This window comes from Ornithorhynchus anatinus, chromosome X1 (genome assembly GCF_004115215.2).
Source record: "Ornithorhynchus anatinus isolate Pmale09 chromosome X1, mOrnAna1.pri.v4, whole genome shotgun sequence".
Lineage (NCBI taxonomy): Eukaryota > Metazoa > Chordata > Mammalia > Monotremata > Ornithorhynchidae > Ornithorhynchus > Ornithorhynchus anatinus.
The window spans coordinates 40865043-40880827 of NC_041749.1; the positions used below are offsets into that span (position 1 = coordinate 40865043).

Sequence of the window (15785 nt, forward strand, 5' to 3'; positions counted from 1 at the left end):
TGTTACCTAAGATTGAGATACCCAATAACTGTCCAAACCAGAATCTTTTTCCAGCTGGAAGAGTAAGCGGGCCACAAATTCGAAGGTTGTGCAATCCACCTTAACAGGCTTGGTTTTCAGCATGGGCACACCCTCCAGTGTATTTTCAGCAACTGGGATTTTGTGATTCATCCTTCAGTAGAGCTTATCCTGTTTCCCTCCTCTGGGTTTTGGAATTAGAAACACACACTAGTCTGCTAACAAAATAATTCAAGCCCGGGGCTACCAGCATGTTATTTATTCATAGGTCCCCTTCTTGGAGAAAACAAGTTCAGATAGGCATGATGACAGAGGTTCATTCCCAGAGAATTGCTTCCTGTGACTGCTGATTTAAATTTGGTCTTTCATGAACTTCATTTCTCAGTAAACTGATGTGGCTTCTCGTGTAAAGAAGGTTTTGGGGATGGCCTAGTTCCACTAGTTAGCAGGACAAAGACAGGCCATTCTATTACCGTATTCCAGAGAAATTTCCTTAAATAGCCCACTTTCCTCAAAACAATCTATTTCTGGCATGGATGGCTGTCTCCAATTCCCTGAGTGGTTCTGGATTCCCTGAGTGGTTCCGAACTGGCACGAGGGACTGACTGGCTTTCTAAGATGGCAAAACTCAGAGTTTCTGCCCTCGGAGGAGGCAGCATTTCCTCCTCTTTCTTTCCTCTTAGGTGCTCCTCACTGAGCGGATCCCATGTTTCCGTCCAAAGACACGGAAACCAATCGCGTGTCAGGGAAAATGACATTAATGATGACAATACCTTGCTTTTTTTCCCCCAACATGCTTTTCCATCAACGACCTCACTTTATCTACACTGTAAGCTCATTGTGGGCATGGAACGTGTCTATCAACGCTACATATGGTAACCGCTCAATAAATACCATTGATGATATAACCTCACAATGTCCCTCTGAGGTGAGGTGGGGAAAAGCAGGTATTACTACTCCCTTTTTACAGATGAGAGAGAGGAAGTGACTTGCCCAAAGTCACAGAGCAAGACAGAACCAGAGCTCAGCTCACTGTGGATAGGGAACCTATCTACCAACTCTGTTATACTGTACTCTCCCAAGTGCTCAGTACAGTGGTCTGCACACAGTAAGTGCTCAATATCTAGGACTGGCTGACTGATTGAAGACACGGGAGAAAGGGGAAAACAACACAGCAAGACAATCTGAGGGGCTTTATTTAAAACCAACCAGCTGCTGCCTGAATATCTTTACATCTAGCACAGAGATCATCTCCAAGATTCCCAACTCTCTTCCAGATGGAAAGCTGGGATGCTCAGCTGCCCCTCAGTTTTTTCTTCCCTCTGTATTCACCTGTGAGAACCACCTCCACGGCTTGGCTGCGATCATTCACCTCGGGAATCCCCTACACTGCTTCCAGGAGCGCTTTCTGTTACTTCAGCAACTGGGGTTTTTGCAGTTCCCAACTTTTCCTCGTAAATCATGCGGCAGTTGACCAAACAATTCTAGCCTAGCCAGCTGCCCGAAAGGGTGGGAAGAACCCGACACTGAGAAACTGGAAATAGAAACAAAGCTATGTGTAATTGCCCTGGTATGAGAAAACAGGTTCTGACTTTGAGTTTTAACTGCTATTTGCTCCAGGGGCCAACACAAGCAGCAGAATGCACCTGTGTCCATAACATCGTGGGAATTTAAATTTTTTTTATGGTATTTGTTCAGCGTTTTCTATGTGCTAGGCACTATATTAAACGCCGGGGTACATGTGGGCTAAACTGGTTGGACGCAGTCCATCACCCACATGGGGCTCATGGTCTTCATCCTCATTTTACAAAAGAGGTAACTGAGGCACAAAGAAGTGAAATGACTTGCCCAAGGTCACACAGGTGAGGGAGCTGGGATTAGAACTCAGATCCTTCTGACTCCCAAGCCCGTGCTCTATCCACTAGGCCACACTCCTCTAATTTATCAACCTGGGACTCTCCTGACCTCACATTCAACTTCCCTATCTCTGATGAGTTTGAAGGGTAGAAGTTGAAGGCTCAGCAGTATTATTAATAATGAATGGTTAGTTGCTCTAAATCTAACAGTTGGAGCCCAGAGTTAGCCCAGGAGGAAAGAGGAGGGAGGTATCTCTTTCCTGGAAAGGGAGGGGAAGAAAGATGACAAGTCCCAAAGGTCATTCCAGGATATACACTTGGTGCCTACTGAGTGTTACACACTGTACTGGGCAGGGATTCCAAGTGCTTAGTACAGTGCTCTGCACATAGTAAGCACTCAATAAATATTACTGAATGAATACTAAGCCCTTGGAAGAGTACAATAGGAGTCAAAGCTATCAATAGCTCCTTGCAATTCCATAAACGAGAACGGTGTACTTTCTGACAAGTTCAACCTACAGTATGGCAAACGGAACTTCTGGCCCCTGAGTTTCACTAGCCAGTGTCGGTGTCAATACACTCTATAGAAGACTGGGACACCTGGTTTTCTGGCTGTAGAACTACGAGAGGAACTCCTGCCGCTCCGTTTCCAGTCTTTACGGAGAGCCTATAATCCGGGTTCTATATGCTTGAGGGATTTTCAGAAAAGAAACACGGTCCCCACCTTCAGAGAGTTCATTCATTCAATCGTGTTTATTGAGTGCTTACTGTGTGCAGAGCACTGCACTAAGTTTGTAAGCTAGTGGGGAAGCTGGGCGATGCAACAACTACCTGCGAAGGTCAAAATAAACTCAGGTGGGTCAAAAACAAATCTTGCCTGGGGAAGAGGTTTTCATGCTGAGATAAATGAAGGGGGTGTGGGGTTTGTTGGCGCAGGTGGGGGAGTGCATTCCGGGAAAGGGAATGGCCTTCAGTATGTCAGAGATGAGAGTGGAGAGGGTTGAGAGAGACGCTTAGGAGGCAGTGGAGAGTTTGCAGCAAGGGGTAAAGGGAGAAGAAAGCAGCTAGGCAAGGAGGGCACCACCTGATGAATAACCTTGAAGCTGACTGCCTGAAGACTTTGTTTGGCGCAGTGAGGGTTTCTGGATGAAATTTCAACTGAGTGCTGTTACCGTTAACCTGATGACTCTTCTCTGACTGTACAGAATGATCCTGGAAATGAAATGCCATGGGCTGTATGTCTTCAAACAACGTAAACCAACTTCCTTCGGGTACATACCTCTTCCAAACTGAACAGGGTTGACGGTGCTTCGATTTTATTCATTTTTGCAGCATTTTGGATGATGATTTCTGCTTCTTTCAATCTTCCTTGAGAGACAAGCCACCGAGGAGATTCAGGGACCATCCTGCAGCAAGTTTAAATAGCACATGTTTTCACATTTTTGGTCAGAGCTGGAAAGGTAAGCACCTATCACTGGCTTTTAACTCACTTTTTTCCCCACATCAAAAAGAGGGAGGTCACAAATGGCAGTGTGAATGAGGAATGAGGAGTCAGTGACACGAAGTAAGACTGATGGGAAAAAACACACAGTATATCAAGTTCCCAGCCCTTAGAACAGTGCTTGGCACATAGTAAGCGCTTAACAAATACCTTCACCATTATTATTATTATTGTTACACCATACGTTGTGAAAGGGAAATTTAAACCAGAGACCCGAGCACAAAGGATGTTTTCTGCAAAACCAGAAGTCCCACAGAAATCTCTGCTTTGTGCCTCATCTGAGACGGTGAAATGCCGTGGCGGGGGGGGATATGCATGTCATAAGAGTGATGGGGCTTTCACCTCACTGATCTGTCCCTTTAAGGAGGCAAGGCGCTCTCTCCTTTCATCCTGCCTAGAGAGGGCAAGAGCCCCACTCTGTGGATTACCACAAATAATCGGGAAGGATTGGAGGAGGATGTTAAGACGAGGCACTTGCTGAACCATGCAGAAGACAGAGAGGAAGATGGTGGGTTTGTAGATCTATTTGCTCTTTTATGGATCTAGAAAGCTGTGCACTGACTTTTTCAGTGGACAATGTCTCCTTGTGTGAAGGGAGCTGGGGCGGGGTGGGGGAGCGAGGGGGACTTCCTTTGGACTTGAAAATGAAATTTGAACATCTCTTCAGGATTGTAAGAAAGTCTGTTCCAGTCACTTTGATCTCCCGGGCATTGAATCTTTATGGCTATTTAAGACAGGTGGTTAGATACACAATCTTGCTACTCTAAACCGGCCACCCATGGGCCTCTGAACACCCGTGAATGCGATTAAACTCACCACCACAGTGGGATATAGAACAGTCCAGGCACTGTAAGAGCCAGTAGTAACATCCGCCAGTGTCTGATGAAGTAAGCGAATAGGGGCAGCAACATGTAGCCCACGGCATAAAATATGCACACACCTATTGTGGAGTATATGATGCGAACCTCTTTGCCCAGAATTTCTGTTCCTGTTCAAAACAAGGGAGTATTTGGGTTAGCATTTTAACTTTTTTATTTAATCTATTGCTATTGAATTACTTTTGACAACAATAGAGGAAACTTGTCTTCTATGCCACCGGCAGGAAAAAAAGGGGACCAAGCCAGCAAAATAGTGAAATCTAATGGTAGGAGCGGGCACTGAGTGTCCAGACAGGCTCTTGCTAAGGAAAGTGAGAAATTAAGATCGATGATTTAATTTCCCACTTTCTGCTAACAGAAATAATGGCATTTGTTTGAAAAACACAATCACAGCTAAGGAGCAAAGGTCTCCCTGGGAAGTGGTGGAAAAAAACTGGGCCTGGGAGTCGGGAAGCCTAGCCGTTGGGTGGCCTCAGGTTCATCACAACCTCTCTGGGCCTCAGTTTTCTCACCTATGAAATGGGGATGCCGGCCTGTCACATGGAAGTTGGGAGGATAAAACAAAGCGACACTACTCTCCTCCTATAACCCTATCCACACACTTCGTTCCTCTAATGCCAATCTACTCATTGTACCTTGATCTCGTCTATCTCGCTGTCGAACCTTCACCCGCGTCCTGCCTCAGGCCTGGGACTCCCTCCTTCTTCACTGCCAACTGGAGATCACTCTCCCTACCTTCAAAGCCTATTCAAAGCACATCTAGACTGTAAGCTTGTTGTGGGCAAGGAATGTGCCTGTTATATTACTGTATTGATTTCTCCCAAGCGGTTAATACAGTGCTCTGCACACAGAAAGTGCTCAATAGAATGACTGATTTACACATCCAAGAGATGTCTTCCACTGCTCATTTCTGCATCACCCCTGTACTTAGATCTGCTGCCTTTACTCACCCCTCCCTCAGCCCCACAACACTTATGTACAAATCTGTAATTTATTTATTTACATTAATGTCTGTCTCCCCCCTAGACTGGAAACTCCTGTGGGCAGGGAATGTGTCTAACAATTCTGTTTTACTGTAACTCTCCCGAGTGCTTAGTACATAGTGCTCTGCATACAGTAGGTCCTCAATAAATATAATTAATTGACTGAACGATCAACGGTGCCCACAGGACGGTTTTGACCTGAAGAAGCGCTCATACCGAGGACAAAAGCCGCCACGTAATTGGAGATCTGGCCCATGCCCACGATGAGAAAAAGGACCGAGAACATCTCATAGCTCGTCGAGAAAACCTGCACGAAGCTGAAGCCCGTCTGGATGCCCATGGTCACAAACAGGACATTTTTCCGGCCAAACCTTGGACAATGACAGAAAAAAAGAGTGACTGCAGGAAACGACTCCAGAAAAGTCTTACAAACCAGCACACCTAAAAAACACGCATGTACTCGCTCTGTGGGAGTTGGCCTTTCTGGAGAGAAGAGACTCTTACACCATAATGGAAACGTGGCATTGTCTGTAAGTTGGAATTCCCACCAGGCAAAACCAATTGCGCCGCTTGATGGCTGATTTGCGAAAGCTTCCTGGGGCCGTGGTGAGCAGGGTAACCGTCTACCTTGAAGATCGAACGGCCAAGCAGAGATACTTCCCATCACATTGAAAAGGTTTAAAAGACGTTAAAATTGATTCTTGATTCTATTTATCGTGATTGTCTTGTTTTTATCCGTCTCTCTCCCCCAATTAGACTGTAAGCCCTTCATTGGCCAGGGATTGTCTCTATCTGTTGCCGAATTGCACATTCCAAACGCTTAGTATAGTGCTCTGCACATAGTAGGCACTCAATAAATACTATTGAATGAATGAATAAAAGAATGTCCTCTGACCATATGATCACCTGCTGAACTGGAATAAGATTTGGATGGTAAATTAATCAAATACAGAGTCCAGGTTAATGTGCATCTTTTAATTGAAAATAACAAAAGTATCTGTGCTTGGCTCTTTGGAGTCAATCGACAAGGTTAAAATTATTTTCTTGGAGACATTCTGGAATGTGCACATGGACATTAAACATGCAGTCTAGTTCCGTGTTATAAAAACTTTAATCAAAAGAGTGCCATTTTATCGCTTAGTTTTTAGGGAAGCAGTGTGGACCTGAGAGTCAGAGGACCTGGGTTCTAATCTTGACTCTGCCACTTGGGTGCTGTGGGACCTCAGACAAGTCACTTCATTCATTTGTACCTCAGTTACCTCATCTGTAAAACGAGGATTAAGACTGTGAGCCCTATGTGGGACAGGGACCGTGTCCAACTAGATTATCTTGTATCTACCCGAGTGCTTAGAACAGTGCCTGGTACATAGTAAGTGCTTAACAAATGCCATTATTATTATTATTGTTATTATTGTTATTAGCAAACTGGGAAAAATGCACCTATGCATCACAAGGGGGCACTGTTGGCCAGAGCTTGGAGAATTTTGGTTGTGTGTCTTGTGTGTCTTTTGGGGAATCAAAGAAGGTAAGATTTGTTTTTTTAATCAGCATGACTAATTAAGAGCCATGAATGGCTGACAAACCCCTTCACAGTTTAAGGATTGCCCTTCGTTGCCTGGTAGCATGTGCTATCCACATTGTCTAATAATATCAATAACTGCGGTGGTTCTTTTATGGTATTTGTTAAATGCTTACTATGTTCCAGGCACTGTACTAAGCTCTGGGGTAGATATTAGGTAATCATGTTGGACATAGTCCATGGCCCACCTGGGGCTCATATTCTGTTAATGGGAGGCAATTCATTCAATTGTATTTATTGAGCACTTACTGTGTGCAAAGCATTGTACTAAGCGTTCGGGAGAGTACACTATAACAACCAACAGACACATTCCTGCTCACAATGAGCTCACAGTCTAGAGGGGGAGACAGACATTAATATAAACAGAGAAATAAATAGATTTAATCTCCACTTGACATTCATTCGATCGTATTTATTGAGCGCTTACTGTGTGCAGAGCACTGTACTTGACAGATAAATAATAATGGCATTTGTTAAGCACTTACTAAGTGCAAAGCACTGTTCTAAGCACTGGGGAGGATACAAAGTGATCAGGTTGCCCCATGTGGGGCTCACAGTCTTAATCCCCATTTTACACATGAGATAACTGAGGCACAGAGAAGTTAAGTGACTTGCCCAAAGTGCAACAGCTGACAAATGGTGGAGCCGGGATTCATTCATTCATTCAATAGTATTTATTAAGCGCTTACTTTGTGCAGAGCACTGTACTAAGCGCTTGGAATATACAATTCGGCAACAGATAGACAATCCCTGCCCATTGACGGGTTTAAAGTCTAATCGGAGGAGATAGACAAAAACAAGACAACTTAATCGCAATAAATAAAATCAAGGGCATGTACACCTCATTAACAAAATAAATACTGTAATAAAAATATAGACAAATGAGCACAGTGCTGAGGGGAGGGGAAGGGAGAAGGGGAGGAGCAGAGGGAAAGGGGGAAAAGGGAGCTTAGCTGAGGGGAGGTGAAGGGGGGGCAGAGAGGGAGCAGAGGGAGCAGAGGGAAAAGGGGAAGCTCAGTCTGGGAAGGCCTCCTGGAGGAGGTGAGCTCTCAGTAGGGCTTTGAAGAGGGGAAGAGAGTTAGTTTGGCAGAGGTGAGGAGGGAGGGCATTCCAGGATAGCGGGAGGACGTGGGCCAGGGGTCGACGGCGTGATAGGCGAGAACGGGGGACGGTGAGGAGGTAAGCGGCAGAGGAGTGGAGCGTGTGGGGTGGGCAGTAGAAAGACAGAAGGGAGGAGAAGTAGGAGGGGGCAAGGTGATGGAGAGCCTTGAAGCCTAGAGTGAGAGGTTTTTGTTGCAGAGGATGATAGGCAACCACTGGAGGTTTTTAAGGAGGGGAGTGACATGCCCAGAGCGTTTGTTTCTGCAGGAAGATGATCTGGGCAGCGGAATGAAGAATAGCCTGGAGCGGGGAGAGACAAGAGGAAGGCTGACAATAATCCAGCCGGGATATTATGAGAGCCTGTACCAGTAAGATAGCCGTTTGGGTGGAGAGGAAAGGGCAGATCTTGGCAATATTGTAAAGGAGAGACCGGCAGGCATTGGTGATGGATTGGATGTGTGGGGTGAATGAGAGAGCTGAGTCAAGGATGACACCAAGGTTGTGGGCTTGAGAGAACCATGACCTCTGACTCCCGAGCCCGTGCTCTTTCCACTGAGCCACGCAGCTTCTCTAAAGGCAACTGAGGCACAGAGAAGTTAGATGACTTACCCAAGGCCAATCAATCAATGGTATTTATTGAGTGCTTACTACGTGCAGAGCACTGTACTAAGCACCAGGAGAGAGTTGGCAGACGTCCCTTGCCCACAAGGAGCTCCACAGACTTGTAAAAACTTGTGGAATAAAGGTAAAGAGGGTAAAGAGCTCTGTGATTAGATTCGAAATGTGTTTACACTTTTGGGGAGTGTTGCCACGGTTTTACATTTGTTAATCTGATCCCTGTCTGCAGAGCCAGAAGGGATAAAAAGGCAACGTGCTTTAAGTCAAGTTATGGATCCTTCACGATCGGGCTTTTGGGAGCTTGGGCTGTCGGTCGTCTTCACGAAGCTGAAGATCGTCCCAACTCAAAAATCCCCGGTTAAGACACAGAACTAAGACTGCCCCCAAGAAGCTGCTACGTCTGCCCTGGTCCCCGGAGCGTCTCTCCCCACCTGCTGGCCGCCCTATTCCTATGGCGTAGTGGATAGAGCACGGGCCTGGGAGTCAGAAGGTCAAGGGTTCTAATCCAGGCTCCGCCACTTGTCTGTTGTGTGGCCCTGGCCAAGTCACTTCACATCTCTGGGCCTCAGTCACCTCACCTGTAAAATGGGGATTGAGACTGTGAGCCCCATGCAGGACAAGGACAGTGTTCAACCTGATTTGCTTGAATCCACTCCAGCACTTAGTACAGTGCCTGGCACATAGTAAGCGCTTAACAAATACCACAGTTATTATTCCGCCCCCCGTCGCAGCCCCCCGGGCCCCGCTCTCAGCCTGCCCCGTTCACCTGAGCCTTGACTGGGTATTTGCTGTGTCTCTCTCCACCAGCCGGCCACGCGATTCCTCCGGGTGCCTGCCGCCCCCTCCCCTCATCCCGACTGTGGCTCCCAGAAGCTTCAGCGTGGTCCTCTGGTGAACCGCCATGCTGTCTCCCTGGGATCTCCCCCACCCGCGGCTCTCCTCTGCATCACAGAGACGGAGGGAAATGGCTGCAGCCTGGTGCTGCCTCCGCACAACCTCGCAAAGACTGGGCAGCTGTTGCTGGAGCGCTCGTTGCGGTTGCTGTGGCGTCTGTGGATTCTAAGTCACGAGGAGCTTGAAATTCTGCCGGCTCCTCTAGCCCGGGCATCCTTGGCATATTTCCTTTCGTTTTTATGTTGTCTTAGTGTTTGGTTCCATCTCTTCCTATGTGTCTGTCAGCAGTCCCTTTCTCCACTTTTCCCTGTCTTAGAGAGGGAGGCCTCCAAGGTACAGGGACTGAGTCTAATTCATTCCTGAGTATTCTTTCCCACTGCTTAATAAAGTACTCTGCATCCAGTAAGCTCTTAATAAATATTATTACTACTAAATAAACAATAGAACCTGAACTTCCAGATTATTGGACAAAACCTGGCTCTCACCTGGTAGTAAGTATTAGAGACCAATGAAAAAAAGAGTAGGTTAGAAACCTGTGACCTTAACTTTTCCAGAAGCTGCCTGACCTAGAAGAGCGAGCAAGGGCCCGGTGGTCAGAAGACAGCCAGTTCATTCAATAGTATTTATTGAGCGCTTACTATAATAATGATAATAATGTTGGTATTTGTTAAGCACTCACTACGTGCAGAGCACTGTTCTAAGAGCTGGGGTACAGGGGAATGAGGTTGTCCCACGTGAGGCTCACAGTCTTCATCCCCATTTTACAGATGAGGGAACTGATGCACAGAGGAGTGAAGTGACCTGCCCACAGTCACACAGCTGACAAGGGGCAGAGTCAGGATTCGAACCCATGACCTCTGACTCCCAAGCCTGGGCTCTTTCCACCAAGCCACGCTGCTTCTCTGAGCCACATGTGCAGAGCACTGTACTAAGCGCTTGGAATGTACAATTCGGCAACCGTTAGAGACAATCCCTGCCCAATGACGGGCTCACCTGTCTGCTAGGTGACCTTGGGCAAGTCACAACTTCTCAGTGCCTCATTTACCTCATCTGTAAAATGGGGATTAAGACTGGGAACCCTTGCTGAGAGGGGGACTATGTCCTACCTGACTGCCTGGCACATAGTGAGTACTTAACAAATACGACTTAAAAAAAAAAAAGGTGTGGGGAAAGGGGAGATTGGCGAAAGAGCGGAAATATTTGCAGGTCTTCTCAACTATCTCAGCATTATCAAGCACCTTGCCTGTGGACACAAACAGTGTGAAGAAGCCTGTTGGGCTCAGAAAGAAAACATTTCCAATGGCTGAGAGAGAATGGTCTTTTTTGCCTTACTGTGGAACCGAAAAGCAAGCTGCTGACAGAAGGTATAAAAGAAGGAATAAGTGCAAGTACCCAGCAGGGATTGAGAGTCAACTATAATAGAGGAAAAATGAAGACTCCTAGTATGGAAAAGATTAACAGGACCCTTGGCTCCTGCAAGGACTTATGTTTCCGCTCCGGGCTATCAGGTGCCCCCAGGGTGCTAATCTAACTTCCTTCCTCAGCTACTACAGCGGATGCTTGGATGGGGTCCTGCAAACATGAAGAAGTGGCATTGCTTCATCGTGCTCAGGGAGAACCTTTCCTGACCCTAGAACGCCTTAAACTCACTGGATTCCGGGACGATGACGGGAAGCATCCGTGGCCCACTCAGGGATGGTTCCAGGGGCAGCCGGGAGAGACCTCCCCAAGACAGCAGAGTCCCGACCCTTCTCAAAGATGGCTGCACCTAGATACCCTTTTGCACTTAACAACTAATAAAACATTTGCTTTTATTGTTTTCTCTTTCCTTGTGTATGTCGCCAATCTCGCTCCCTCCCTCCTTTATTTGTAATCTTTGAGCTGCTGAGGGCCTTGGGGCCAGAGATCACATCTGATTCTCAAAGTTGCATTTTTCCCAGCCCTTAATGCAGGAGTGAGTGAGTGAATGAATGGGCAAGCTAGTTGTTCAGGGTTTTCAGGCAAGGGGTGACCCCTAAGGCCACAGAAAGGGCAGTGGTGGAGAAACAAAATTCAGCAGACACTATTATATCATGGCACATTGCTTGCCCGAACAACATGTTGTGATGGCGACATTTGTAACATGGGGGCCCTCCCCTGGAGCCCCAACTCGGGGTGACTAAAGGTCAGAAGCTGGTTCTGGGCCTACTACACACAGTTTGCGGTTTGAACAGCCCCCCCGACGCCCCCACTCCCCACAGAGCCTACATACCATATGCTCACCTCCTGGACTGGAGAGGCTTCCAAGATGTATGAGTCCCAGCTGGGAAAACATTCCATTTCCCTTGCAGACCACCTATGCAAGGAGACCTCCATACTGGCACTCCTCTAGGGGCTCTGACTTCAATGAAGTCCTATTCCTTAATAATAATAATGGTACTTATTAAACGCTTATTATGTGCCAGGCACCGTACTAAATGCTGGGGTGATTGGACTCTTCTGGACACCACCACGACCCAGAGAGAGAACTGGGCAACATTCCGGCTCCCACTGGTTGCCTGCTCAACAATGGAATTTTGATGTTTGCTTGTTTTGCTTAGAAACGCCGAGTTGCTCCAAATATTGAGGGTTTGGAATGACTTTTCCCTTCCTCCTGTTTGTTGTCTTGAAAGGAGTCAAGTCTAGTGAGCTATAAAGCATATTTGGAATGAACTGTTTTTTCTTGAGGAAAAAGTAATCTCTACTTCTGCCATACCTCTACCAATGCAAACATGCTAAGGAACTCAAGGTTGGGCCATATCTCCGTATGGTTAAGAAATACTTTTCTCCTTAGTGTGGAATGGGTGGCACCCCAAAATGTCCAGGAGAATGGGGACAGCTGGTAACCTTGGATTAAACATCACCAATTCCAATCACTGAAAAAAAAAATGTTCTTTGCTGACCTGGGGATTCCAAGAGCTCAAGGACACCTAACTAGAGGGGCAGCTGTTTCCTGTAAGAAAGCCCCATGAGTGAAAATCAAAAATTAATTTTACCACAATGGCAAGTGGGCATTATGAGGGGGAGAGGAGGGGCAGTGCTCTGCACTCAATAAATACTACTGATTGATTTCAGACCTGGAAAGAAACAGCTTGGCCTAGAGGACAAAGCACAGGCCTGGGAGTCAAAGGACTTGGGTTCCAATTCTGGCTCTGCCACTTGCCAGGTGTGTGACCTTGGGCAAGTCCCTTAACTTCTCTGAGCCTCAGTTTTCTCAAATGTAAAATGGGGATTTGGAACCCGTTCTCCCTCCTACTTAGACTGTGAGCCCCATGTAGGATGAGGCTCATAGCCAAACTGATCATCTTGGTACAGTGCTCAACATGGAGTTAGCACTTAACAAATACCATAATAATTATTAAAAGTATTATTGTTCTGATTATAACTCTCCCCTAAACATTCGAAGGAGACCTTAGAAATGAGACAGAGAGAAGAGGATTAAGGGATGGGGAAAACTGCCCTGGTCCACCCAGGCAAGCAGATTAGTGGCGATGGTAAGGGGAGGATGAATGTCTTCTGCAAACTGACTAGTCCCAGGCAGCCTGGCCCACCGGGTAAATACGACACGTCGGTCTGGGGCTGCATGTGGCTCTGATCTGCTCCCTCCAGGCTCGAAACTCAGAGTAAGTACTAGTAGGAGCAGAAGTCAGATCATTTTTTAAAGTGCTTTCTGTGAGTAGAATACTATACAAAAGAGCTCACACAGAATACACAGGTGGGAATTTGATAAGGTCCCTGTCTCTCTGGGGGTTCACAATCTAAGAACAGAAGTGGGAGAGAGGGGACTTGCAGACATAACACACACACACAAGGGTAGAAACACAAGATAAAACCAAAATTCAGCAGGGTGCTATGGCTGGAGAAGAATTTCAGGTTCTCATTGGCAGTTAGGGCAGAAGGGCTCTCACACTCCCAAGCCCCATCCCACACTGTCTCTCAGGCTTTGCCTCTACAATCTTATTTTATTATTTTAATGTCTGTCTCCCTCTCTGGGATGTAAGCTCTCTGTGAATATGTCTGCTATATTGTACTCTCCCAGGCGCTTAGTACAGTGGTCTGCACACAGTAAGCACTCGGTAAATACGATTCACTGACTGAATCTTGGCTGTTCGCAGCCAGCCTGGTCCGCTGATGTCCTATCTCTTTCATCTCTCAACTGGGCACCAAGATTTTTAAACAGCACTTTGGACAAATATATCACTGAAGAAATGAGAAAATGTAAAACTTTGAAATCTCAAATGTTTCAGTTGTCCAACACTTTATCCACTGCCCATAGCCTCATTCTATTCCCTACTGACAGATCTATCAATCAGTCAAGAATATTTATTGAACAGTCCCTCATTTTTCCTATTTGCTCTTCCCTATATGCTGCCTATGCATTTGGATCTCAACCACTTAGGCACCCCACCCCCTGTCCTATGTACATCTTATGTACATATCCCTATCCTCTCCCATCCCAAATTTATTTTAATGTCTGCCCCCTCTTCTAGACTGTAAGCTCCCTATGGGCAGGAAACTTGCCTACCAACTCCACTGTATTATTCTCTCCCATGCACCAAATACAGTCCTTGGCACACAGTAAGAGCTCAATAAATACCACTAATTGATATACTGATTACCTCTGGGGAGCGCACTAGACTAAGTGCTTGGGTATGATATCTTAGAATTAGGCGACCTAGTTCTTGAGTGTGGTGCTCTGAACGTAGCAAGTGCTTATTATTATTAATAATAATAATAATATTTGTTAGGTGCTTACTATGTGCCACGCACTGCTCTAAGCACTGGGGTCGATACAATGATGATAATAATAATAATAATGATGATATTTGTTAAGCGCTTACTATGTGCCAAGCACTGTTCTAAGCATTGAAGGTTATCAGGTTGTCCCACATGGGGCTCAGATTCTTAATACCCATTTTACAGATGAGGTAACTGAGGCTTAATACATACTACTGACTGACGTCCAAACTATTAACCCAGAGAAAAAGAAAGTGTTTAACAAATACCACAACTAACAAACATATTTAAGTCATATTTACCCAAGCAAGTAAGTGGGCTGTGAACCAATCATTTAGACCAGCTAATTTTGGACCATTTTGGACCAGATAATCTATATAATCCAGTCCAAAAAAACCTACCTGGCCAATTGCTCCAACTCTCCACCTCATTTATAACTCGCTGCAATAAAGAATTGTACAAAGTTTTCTTTTAAAAAAAATTAAAAACCCGAGTCCCAGGAAGCAACCCAAGTATATCACTCAGGGCAATTACAACATGTCTTTATGTTTGTACCTCCTGCAAAGGCACGATGAACTCTGAACTTAGATTTGACTGGACAATTCTACTGAAATGGATTTTTCAGAATGGCAATCCACCCTTATCTGGAGGTGAAACGGAAAAACAACTTGCACCACTAACTGAAGCAATATGCCTTAGAAATCTCACCAGGATTACACCCGCGACTAAGGAATAATAGGTGCATCTAGTTGCTTCAGTACCACCACAGAGAAAACACTTTACCTGTCTGAGAGCTGTCCCGAAACAAAGGATCCGATAAGCACACCCACAAAGAATAAGGAGGTAGTTAGTGGAGCTTTCCAGTCATCATCACACACCAGGTTCCACTGCAAAACAAACAAAGGAAGACTTCACTTTTACACTTTCAAAATTAGGGAGGTTCCTCCCCGGCTTCCCCCACCCGGTTTACTGAGTTAAGAGAGAAGGTCCCTGTCACAGGAATAAGGACAGCAAGGATGGAAGGGGAAACCCACTACAGTCATGACAAAAACCGGGTGGTCAGGCAGGGCAGAGGACAGGGCGAGCCAGTCTTGGCGGGGGAGGCAGCTGGCTCTCTCCCCGGCCTTAATGGTGCTAGATGTTGATTGACCAGAAGTTCCCGTCACACACTCAGGAACATCTGACAGCCAATCTAGTCGCTCCAGAGCCAGTTTGTACTCAAGAACGGGTTTGCACAGATGAACCGGAGAAGTCCACACACCCTGCCTGAAAAAGACGAAAACAAAAAACAAACAGAAGTACACTACTTTGCTACTTGGAGGCCGCCTGATCAAAGAGAAAAACACTGTGATCCCCTCTGTACTCGAAAAGAGAATGGAACTAAAAGGCAGTGAGGATTCGAACCCAAGGTGGTGACGCAAGTAAGGAAAGTAACACTCAGAGACAGTGTTGGATAGATCAGAAAAGGGAGGAAGGTGACCGAGTGCCCGTTCACCTCCAGAGAGGTACGAGTGACACAACGGCCCCCTCTCCTGTTTGGCTGTGCCTTTATTTGCAACATATAGGAGAAGTAGCCAATCACAAAAGAACTCGGACAATGTG

General features: G+C 46.1%; 1 protein-coding gene across 2 annotated transcripts in view; it reads right to left on the reverse strand.

Annotated features, from left to right (window-relative positions):
* The window catches only part of LOC100079342 (solute carrier family 22 member 5-like), a 54946-nt gene that overhangs the window by 21503 nt on the left and 17658 nt on the right, over nt 1–15785 (reverse strand). For both annotated transcript variants that reach the window (XM_007669818.3, XM_007669819.3), the window contains exons 2-5: nt 14967–15070; nt 5453–5607; nt 4192–4363; nt 3154–3280 (exon numbers count right to left, since the gene is read on the reverse strand). In XM_007669818.3, coding sequence (XP_007668008.1) covers nt 3154–3280; nt 4192–4363; nt 5453–5607; nt 14967–15070 — 558 coding nt within the window. The remainder of the gene's footprint in view (nt 1–3153; nt 3281–4191; nt 4364–5452; nt 5608–14966; nt 15071–15785) is intronic.